A 10,965-nucleotide genomic window follows, 5' to 3' on the forward strand; every position below is an offset into this window, starting at 1 on the left:
TGTGTCTGAGCCCTGGAATAAAAAAAATTTTTTGGTAGAGCTCAGAGTCCCACTATAATGCATGCACTCGACCCCACTCTCTGAAGGAGGAGTGATCTATTAGCTTGCTTGTGTACTGTAGCCTACTATATGCTGCTAGATCCCGGATAGAGATTTTCGCCATCTTTACTACTTGTGCCGGTGGGGTGGAAACGCCACTCAACAAACCGTTGAATATTCTAGGAACCGCCGATAGACTCAAATACCTTCATTACCCAGCTATTCAGATTTGTCAGTGTAACTCCACTAGCTAGAAAGCAAGCCACGTCTCATTACAAAATGGGAGATCGAGAGGATTTAGTTTATCAGGCAAAACTTGCCGAGCAAGCGGAGAGATATGACGGTAAGGTAGTGACAATTGTAGCATTCGACGAAGAACATGATCACCGCTGTTTTTTTTCTTCGTTAGCTAGCTTACCAGTCTAGCTTGTGAGGTAGCTTGCAAGCTAGCTAACTGCCCAGTTATACATCGACGCTTGTGTCCAGCTACTAGGCTAATTAGCTAGCTATCTCGCCCATTCACTTTCCTCCCTCTGACTGTTCTCTGAGACAGCTTCGGCGACTGCTGCATTAACAAGCTAGATATTTAAAAGCCATCCCAATGAATGTCCTCTGCAACGTTAAATATTGACCTATATATTTTAGATTCGAATATAGCCGATGTTTTGATTGTACTATTGAGGCTAACTTAATGTAGCTAAAATTGGGGCTAAATCAAAATGGCGGATTGGTGGATCTAGACCTCACCGCGTTAGAGCTAGCTAGTTCTAGCTAGCACGCCACTGCCGCAAAAGCTAACATTAGCTAGCTCTAGTTCTACTCTGCGGGAATCGACCCTAGTACACTCCAGCATTATTGCCAAATATGCCAACATCACTGGTAGAGAACATGTGTCCTGGTATTTTACTTGTTTTTCAGGTGTGCTACGTTAACCAAGTTATACTATTGTGAACGCTAAACTAGCACTAGCTAGCTTCTTACACACTTAAGGCTAGATTGATGGCTGATATCCCACGCCACCGTATAGCAAATGTATTGGTGTCTGGGAGTTATTCTAGTGTCCACTAATTTACTTTCCAGATCAGGGTTGGGTTTTTAATTTTGTAATTGCACCTCACTGTTTCATTGTTCCATTAACTCTTATGCTTAAAGCCTTGACCTGTCAGTTTGACATGGGACAGATGCTGTTTTTAGAGGGATGGTTTCCACTGGGGGTTACTATTACAGGGCGTGATATGAGATGATTCATTGAGTCGTTTAGGGTGTCTGGGTCTTGGCAGTGTTGTGGGAAAGTAGAAATTAACATTATAGTGAGCCATGGCATCTCTTTCAGAAATGGTAGAGTCCATGAAGAAAGTGGCCGGCATGGATGTTGAGCTTACTGTAGAGGAGAGGAACCTACTATCAGTGGCCTACAAGAATGTGATTGGAGCCCGGAGAGCATCCTGGAGAATAATCAGCAGTATCGAACAGAGGGAAGAAAGCAAGAGCGGGGAAGATAAACTGAAAATGATCAGGGAGTACAGGCAAACGGTAGGCAAGCCACCTAAAGTCACTGTGTCTACAACAGAGATGATCCATACACAATCTCTAGCTAAATTGTAGTAAATGGTCAATGTACAGATATTGTGTGTGGTTGGAATACATTTAATGAAGAAACATACCGTATGAGTCCCTTTTGTGTTTTTGGGTGGTCCCGTGGCTGGTCATTCACTGAGTTTTTATGTGCAGGTTGAGAATGAGCTGAAGTCAATCTGTAACGACATTCTCGATGTACTGGACAAGCACCTAATCCCAGCCTCCAACACAGGAGAGTCCAAGGTCTTCTACTACAAAATGTAAGAACTCCCTCTTTCCTCCATGTTTTATGCATCCTCCAGACTGCCTGTAGGAGGCCAGCCATGCAATCTGGTTATCAGCTGTAACAGGAATTAACAAAATGCTGTGAAGGAGAGGGTTGGGTTTGTCTTGGGCCTGACCCCCACAGATGTGTCCAGTAATGTCAGTTTCAGTATTATTTGTTTTGGTCCTCAGGAAGGGAGATTACCACAGGTACCTGGCAGAGTTTGCCACAGGCAATGACAGGAAGGAGGCTGCTGAGAACAGTCTTGTGGCGTACAAAGCTGCTAGCGACATCGCGATGATTGAACTCCCACCAACGCACCCCATCCGCCTTGGCTTAGCCCTTAATTTCTCTGTGTTTTACTATGAAATCCTCAATTCACCAGACCGCGCATGCAGGTAAAAGGCTTCACTCTTCTCACCTGACATCCAGAAGCTAGGTACACCACTGTAGTGAAGAGAACATTGATCATTTAATGTCAATTACTAAAGCATTTTGTTTTAGATCACTTTGTGAGTCTGTATGGAGATAGATTCTTATGCGACACATAGCTAAATTAAATACCAGTCGGCAAAGAACTTGAAATAATGTAGACAGTGATTTTTCTAATACATTTTAATGCTGTGTTGTTCTGCAGGTTGGCGAAGGCTGCGTTTGACGATGCTATTGCAGAACTGGACACACTGAGTGAAGAGAGCTACAAGGACTCCACACTGATCATGCAGCTGTTACGTGACAACCTGACACTATGGACTTCAGACATGCAGGGGGATGGTAAGAATTCACTGGCTTGTTCTTGTCCAGGATCTTTCAAGAATCACTAAGGAGTAGCTCTCGTTAACCTCCTTGCATCCATCCTTTCTTTCCCTCCTCCTCTGTGGTACTTTTGAATCCACTGCTGCTGTTCATTCCTCTTTTCTCCCTCCATTTGTTGTAGAGTCCTAAGGAACGAATACGAGTATTAAAATGTAATTAGTAAGTGTTCTCCTCTCCTGATGTACCTGGACTGTAACTACTCACCAGCATCTGTCCTGCTTGGGTCTATGTTCACGCCCCGTTGCATGGAGACTCCTCCTCAGCTGCCACAAGCACACGTTTAGCAGAGACACAGATGATTCGTGTAAAAAGGCTTTAGGGCGTTTTTAATATATAAAAGAGAACTGATTTGTCATCTTTATCAGCACCCACCATTTTCAGTGTTACTGGTTGTTACAATCCCCCTAGTTTAAGTGTTTAATGAGGATATGTAGTTGGGTTTATTGAAGCTTGTGTAGTGAAAGCCCTTTCAGTTTGAGTCTGGATTATCTTTGACTGAAATAGTTTGCTAAATGGTGTGACCCTCCAGCTGGCTTCATTTGCAAGCTATTTTAGAACCAACTGGAAATGAAGTGACAGTTACTGTGTGTTGAGCAGTGTGAACACAATGTCTGTATGCTCATCATTTTCAGTTACACCAGTCAGCAGCATATGTTTTTGGTTTTAGTTAGGTTGGGTGTAGGACTGGGTCGAGTGTAGGATGTCTAAATACTCATGGTTCAGATCAGACCTGTAATGCTATTCAACAGAGCAGAGAACATCCCGCCATTTCCACAATGTTTTCAGATACTTGGCAAAAGGTGACATGGGCACGTCCCTAACCGAAAGATAGAGTTTAGTCTCAAAGCTCAAGTAAATTTGCTGGGATTATGTTTTCTCCAGTAACGTATGAATATCACCTGTCTGGGAAGAAGCTTGGTTGCATGTTGCACAGTAAAGTTCCTCACTGCTACCACCTGGGGGCTCACTGTGGCTTATTCACCCCTCTACAATGTTGGTGTGGTTTTAGTGAGGCCCTGAATAGAGTTTGCTTTTGGACATGATCCCATTGCCTTAAGGGATATGGTCAATTTGAATGTAGCTTCCTTTAAGATATTAAATTGACAATGTTAATTTGATGGATACTAAATGTTAGTTTATACCTCAAGTGCACTGATGTTCAAACTGACCTCTCTTCTTGGTGGCCTTACACTCGCCCCCCGGCACTGTACTGTCTGTTTGAACTTGATTTAAATACAGCTTGATTTAAATATGTTTACTTCATATAATTATTACCAGAAATGGTATATATTTGAATGTTTAAAATCCTATTGTGTCACCAGGAAGATTAATGACCACTAACAGGGTCATGATAGAATGATGGAGATAATAAGAGTTTGTTTCCTAACAGGTGAAGAACAGAACAAAGAGGCATTGCAGGATGCGGAGGAAGAGACCCAGTGAAACATCACCGCCAACTAGACACCCCCTCCTCCCCCTCCCCCCCTCAGTGAGAGTCAGCACCACACCCATCAGGCAGTACCTCCTCTCCTCTGCCACTCCAGGCCTCAGGGGTCAGCGAGTTTCACCGTTTCTTCCTCCTTTTTTTTTTCTTTTTGTATTGTTTTTTTTTTTTTTTGTCCTTTAATTCAATTCAAATATGAATACCACTTAATTGACATAAAAATACAATATTGGAAAGGCAATGAAAAGAAATGTCCCTGGATTATTCTTGTTTTTGTTCCTGGTACAAGCGGTTCTGAAATGTTTATCTTGGTTTTCATTATTGTAATGTTTCTATGTTATGCTTTTCTTCAATATTTTTATCAGTTGCTGGATGTATTTTGAGAATTTTTCTTAATGTAATTACAGAAATTAACTTTTATTACTGATGTCTGCTATTAGTTGTTGGAGCTGTTATATCTGTGTGTTAGTAAAACATCTGATGCAAATCATTTGACCTTTAAGGGCCAGTGAAAACTAAGTGCCCTTTTGTTAATTTTAGTTTTGCAGAGGACGTTGGCAAAATTCTGGATATCCATGTTGAGCAAAGCGCTGAACTATTACACCTTAGTGGTTCTGTTTTCATGTTTCTGTCATGTTCTGGACTGTACTGTGCTGAAATACTGTATTCACACTCACTAATTAGAGATGGTGTCTGCTAGCAAGCAGTTTCACAAATCCTTATTAAAACAAACAGACCAGATGCAATTTGACCTATGTTGATATAAAATGGACCTCTGAAATAGAAGATCCAAATGCCTGCATGAGTTAATGTTTCTTTCTGATTCTTTCTCCCTCTAAGAAGCTCTAGGCTTACGTTCCCTTTTGCTGTTTCTCTATTCCTCCATGATGTGTAACCTCAAGCTAATTTGTACTACTGGATATCTGACTGGAGCCACAGATGGATAATCTGTATTGTTCTTACTGAAACACAGCATGGAATTAACATTAAACAATCTAAATTAAACACCGTCAGTTACTCTTGATTTTAACACTTAACAGATAAATGGTTATTGGTTGAACAGTGGGTGTGTCTGGTTCACTGAGAGCTTCTTTGCTCATTCCCATCTTGTTTCCCACGGTAACTGACTGACCTGTTGGAAATGTGCACTGTGGACTAATGGGAATCTATTTTTCATTTTGCTCAGCTCAAGGAGGAACTGGTTAAATTGCAGTTTGAAAGAGACTAAATGGAGGGCATGGCAATTAACAGGGTTCCTGCGGGGTCTTAAAGAGTCTTCAATTCTAAAATGTTATCTTGAGTGGAGCTTGTTATGATCCCTGATAGCTAAGTGGTTAAGGATGTGGGCTACTGTGTGAGGGGTCTTGTGTTCAAATCTGGCTGAAGGATCTTCTTACAGCTAAATTTTTGCTCTTGACTTTATAAAAGGTTAATTTCTCTTTAGACTTTTGGTTTAGCTTTTCCTGGTGGGACAGTTGAGAGGGGTGACAGTGACGATAAGTACACTTTTCTTGAACAGACTTATTTATTTCTGCAACATGGATAAATATTAAAACAGAAATGTACAGCTTACCGTTTATTAGGGGTGGGAATATTTTGGTACCTCACGATTCGATAAAAAATCGATTCACAACTTTTTGATTTTTACTCAAATTACGATTCAATATATGCTTACATAAAATAAATTCTGAATCGATGTGAATCGTTAGAAGATGCGATTCATATGTTAATCGACCCTAGTACTTAGTGCTGAATTAAATTAGGTTACTAATGTGATTGCTTTATCTGTAAATTAAATTTATGCTTTTTCAATGACTGAATTTATTGAAATTTAGATTTTTGTAGAATTTCTTTGATTTGAATATTTTTTTTGGTAATGCGAGCAAGGGAGTTATTGAGAAAGAAATGACTGAGTTAAAAATAGAAGAAATGTGCAGGGATGGGCTGCTTGCCACACAAAGTCAGTCACTCTCCAGCTACACTCTATCATCTGTCTCCCTTTCAACTTTGAATGAGACCTGAGAAAGGACAGAATAGGTCGACTATAGGAGAGAACTAAAACTGACATCTTGTTAGGGATCTCACTATGGTAACAGTTAACTGGTTTTCTTAGGACCATTGCAGAAAGGGGCCCAAGTCTGCATGTTGTGAGGCTGGAGGGAGGAAAAAAGTTGATCCTCCAGTATTCCACACTGATTTAATAGTGTCTCCCTGCTTTGACTGTAAATCATTGAGCAGCATCTGTCTACACAGTGGGAAATCTAGTTGGTTATATGCAACATATCAAAGCTTTGGCCTTGAATTGAAAGGGAAACAGGGACCTAAAATTACCAAGGTAAGTGAATGAATGCCCATAGAATTTATTACCAAGAAAACCTGAAGGCAAGTTATGTCAAAACATTTATTAACATACAATTACAATCCTAAAATTAACGTAACCAACTTCCGAATACCATTGCAAGAGCAAAATGCCAAATGCGGTCCACAACAAGAAAGCAACATCAAGCGGCTTAATTAATGCCCTCCCACTATTAAGTCTTGTACTGTTAAGTTGGTAAATTACAACTGGTTTGGAAGCAAAAATCTACAGGAGGATAGGCGAATGAACCAGCCAGAGGATCGTTTCAACTCCTACATAGGTGCTCAGGTGGAGCTTCTCTATAATAGTACACTGACAAAACAATAAATGGGAGCAGACATTAAAAACCAAACTGTTGCTGTATAACAGCTGCTCCACAACCAATGGTCAACTTAATGTGTAATATGGATTGTGGTCATTTTATGTATGCTGTGTTGTAATGCAGGTTTGATTACATCCCAGAAAGTTTAACCCTTCAACCAATAAAACAGAAGACTTCCATACACATGGTCTTTTAGACTTCTTTATTGACTTAAGAGACATTGTCAAATGTATTAAGGCACTTTTTTCGCATCTGCACAGAATTGATACTGAGTGAATCAGAGTCAAGGTTGTCAATAACTTAATGATAAAGTGTGTAGCACTTGTAATACATGGAACATTCTGCCCTGTGTGACAAAGTTGCATCAATTACTCAAACACATTCATGTAATACATCCCATTCGCTCCAGAGTCACACACAAACATCTCTGAATAAGACGCAACCAACGCTGGCATGTCATAATACTAATTTGTAATCACACATTTGTTGTGTATAATTGTATTTACTGCGACAGTAAACAAACAGGATGTTTATGGGACACACAGACAGCAGGGGGGCAAAAGGTTAATGGTATCTAACATAGCTGTTACATACTGCCAATTTTATTTGCCCACTAAATCCTGTCCTTTATCGCAAAATGCCTGAGCATCTTTTGTTCAACACGCACAAAAATATGATAAAGATTTTGGACGGCTACGCGATCTTATAACTTTGCTAGCACTGTTGTCCTCATCTGGCAGTTCAGTTATGCACCTTCTTTGTATGGGCACTATGACAAAATGGTGGGCAACCAGATAAACGGAGTGAATATCTGACTTAGTTTGGTTTAATTTAAGAAACTGACATGTATATAAATTAGTGGAAAAACATTTACTAGACAAGGATGACATGAGCTGTGATGATCTCAGAGCTTCATTTAATCTAAGTCACAGTTATCCGACCTGTCAGAAAGGTCAAATAAACCAAAAAGGCAGAACAAAATATTTAAAGCATCTTCTTTGGGATTCCAACTGGACAACAAGTTTTCTGCCTCAAACTGTTGTTGCTTGTTTCAGAATTTCCATATTTGTTCATATACATCATTGTCTACACTTACAAAACTACCTCAGCCCCACACTACCCGGCAAAACGCTTGTGACATCACACATCTATACATTCTATAGACATAGCTTAAAGAAAGGCTGGCCGGATTAACTTGTAAATGCAATTAAAAAGGCTCTCATTGTGTCTTAAAACTAATTGCTCAACAATGAGGTGGTTTATATTAGTCACACAATTTAATTATTTTGACCTTTACGCCTGATTGAACATGTCACCTGGTCAAATTTGGCAAGCTGTGCACTAAGTCCTTTGGTAAACATGAAAAACACAGAAAAACTCAAGACAGCACCATAGCCAATGTGAATCCTACTGACTACTATTATAATCTAAGGGAGATCAAATAATCATGGATGGAAGTTATGCCTGTGAGCCGAATTTGGCCAACTGTGCCACACATCTCCATCCATCTAAAAGGCACCTGTAAAGCCACCACAGGGCTTCTTCATTCAATTTTGATTGTTTAGCAGCTTGAGTCTTCTTTCACACTGAAAACTGCACTTGGTGGAAGCATTGTTTAAAGACAATCCATTCTAACAGGCAGATGAGCTGTGGACCAAACTACAAAAAAGTGAAAGGGAACAAGGACAGAGGGATGAGTGGAGAGAGATGGGAGAACAGAGGCTGCCCATAGGGTTGAAGACTGTCAGGAGAAGGCTTGGAGGCTCGGGTCATCCTTTGGGTGCAGCAAATTCCCAGTCCAGGCTCATAGTTATTGGTGAAGTGTGCATGTGGCCCCACTGGGTCTCTGGGGTGGAGCCTGTTACTCAATGGCCCCGGGCCTGGTGGCCACATAGACAAAGACCACGATGACAAGCACCACCACAGCCAACGTAGGCAGCACCACGGTGGCCACCTGTTGGCGTGCCTCCTGCATGGCCGCCTTGCGCTCCTTCTTGTCCTTGGACGTCTCCTTCTTGGGCTTGCCTTTCAACTGTCTCATGGCGCCTAGCAGGCTGTCCTCCTTCCCTTGAGCACTGGTGTTCTTAGACCCTCAGCTTGGTCAGACAGTGGGGGAGGTGAGAGTTAGGGAGTGCTGAGTTAGAGTGCACCCCCTGGGTATTGAGTACGGAGGTCCACTCCTACCCCACTGGTGCCTGTGTTTATTAAGAATAAAAAAAGACACATTAAAACATTTTAATTGATGAAAGACCATAAACAACATGTTAACATATGCTTATATATTTACATGACTAGTTAAAAGCTTCCACAGCACTGGAGCACCTTATAACATCCCCACCTCCACCACTATATCCTCAATTCATTTTTAGCAATGTTTCTGACTAAGGTACAATGCCACCTGTTACCATAGCAACTAAGCACAGGGCAGAGGCTGGCACTACGTTTTCATTCTGTCTTTGTTATAGAAAATATAAAAGGAACTAAAACCTGAGAATCATCTTGTTAGAACATTGTTTACCTTTTAGCTTGTTGGAGTCAATTGCTGCCAAAAGCAAAAGCAGCACTTTTACAGGTTTCTATTGGCAATTTCTTACAAATGAGTTAAGATCTACAGTAGTCTAGGTCTTGAGGAAGACATCCACCAACACGTTGAGTCCACGCACTGCAGCCAAATTAACCAAATGAATATATGAATCGATAACGTCGAAATGTCTGCTTGACAATTTTTAAAATTGTATATGCATGGACATTTTGTACATGCACCACAAGGCCACGTATTAACTTATTAACTGTTAGTTTATTAAGTTTGATACCTGCCTGCTAAATCGAATAGAAATTGCCTGAAATGAAGGAACACTTCATCACCCAACAATATCTTAGCTAAGGAATTCTAAAGAGCTCTGCCCTTCCTTCTCCCAACATGCTAAATTTAGCCTGGTACCATAAGACGTCCCTCCCCTGGAGAGAGGAAGTGGGGTCTCGTATAATTTCAGTCCAAAAGCAGGACTCTTACTGCCCTTCTGCAGGTATTGTAGTGACCCTTAAGCAAGTCAAGTGTCTTGGACCTCACAATAACACGCGCACAGCCCGACTGCCATGAGATGGGGTTTAGTTAATTAACTAATGTTAATGATTCAAAAGTCCAGGAGGCCCTTTATTTATGTCTTTAGTCTAACAACGCTGACAGCTAGAGCTACGTTACTTTGAACAGTATCAATATACATGTGAATAGTAGCTAGCTCTACGGTTATTACAACATATTATTGTGGCATGGTCATGTTGCAAGAATATAAGATGCATGGTTGAAAGTCAAATTTTATTTTATAAAATAATTGAGATATCATCCTCTGGAATCGTTGGTTAAGATCGCTAGAGCTAATGGATTAGAAGACTTACTGTAAGACTTTAATTTAGCTAGCTATAACTCTAAGACAACTTGAACTCTTGGTAACTAGCAAGCTACCCATATCGTATTCAGTTAGACCTAACTAGATGGCTAGATTCCAAGTCCAAACCTAGGTAGCATACTTGCTTCGTAGATTTAACACAAACGTTTTCAAAGACATGAGACAGCTCTCTAGCTGACAATTCACGTTAGCTACTGTGAGATGCGATAGTCAGTCTGGCTAGTGTAACGTTGCTTTCAGGCTAGCTCTAACAGCTAAACAAATCTCTCACCTCAGCCTATGAAATAGAAAGCATAGTATGACCAACATTGCTAGCTAGCCTTGCTTAGTGTTTCGGAACAGCCCTAGAAGAACACCGAAAATAATATTGTGACTTACCTATTCCCTCGATGATGTGAATCAAGGTTTTAAATCGTATCAGGGAATTTCTTGCTCCGTCTTCACTCAGTTTTCTTCGCCCAGTTCCACTCTACTGTTGCTCCTCGGACCGCCCATTGCCCTGCAGGCTGCGTTTATCTGAACTCTGAGATTACGTGGCAGTATAACATACGCTTTTACTAGGTATCATGGCAAAAAAACGAATGACTCGACATTTTAACTTCTGGGGCAAGAGTGGCGTTACAGGGGTTTCTTCTCCAACCGACAAGTTCGAAGCTGAACTGTAAAATAGTGACAAGCATCGAGGCACAAGGGTTTCTGAAATTGGTGCCAAAGACGAATACGATATTTATTATT

At 40.8% G+C, this 10,965-nt stretch overlaps 1 protein-coding gene across 2 annotated transcripts; it reads left to right on the forward strand.

Annotated features, from left to right (window-relative positions):
• Positions 1–78: 78 nt before the first annotated feature.
• Positions 79–5,147, forward strand: ywhae1 (tyrosine 3-monooxygenase/tryptophan 5-monooxygenase activation protein, epsilon polypeptide 1). Of its 2 annotated transcripts, XM_067245823.1 has the most exons (7): positions 79–382; positions 1,373–1,572; positions 1,771–1,877; positions 2,074–2,280; positions 2,520–2,656; positions 2,820–2,857; positions 4,089–4,154. In XM_067245823.1, exons 1-6 carry the CDS (start codon positions 319–321, stop codon positions 2,825–2,827), a joined length of 723 nt encoding a protein of 240 aa, XP_067101924.1. In that variant the 5' UTR covers positions 79–318; the 3' UTR covers positions 2,828–2,857; positions 4,089–4,154. The 2 variants fall into 2 exon arrangements, with proteins under 2 accessions (XP_067101924.1, XP_067101923.1); XM_067245822.1 differs by lacking the exon at positions 2,820–2,857 and having other exon boundaries at positions 4,089–5,147.
• The last annotated feature ends 5,818 nt before the right edge of the window (positions 5,148–10,965 follow it).

This window comes from Osmerus mordax, chromosome 11 (genome assembly GCF_038355195.1).
Source record: "Osmerus mordax isolate fOsmMor3 chromosome 11, fOsmMor3.pri, whole genome shotgun sequence".
Classification (NCBI taxonomy): Eukaryota; Metazoa; Chordata; class Actinopteri; order Osmeriformes; family Osmeridae; genus Osmerus; species Osmerus mordax.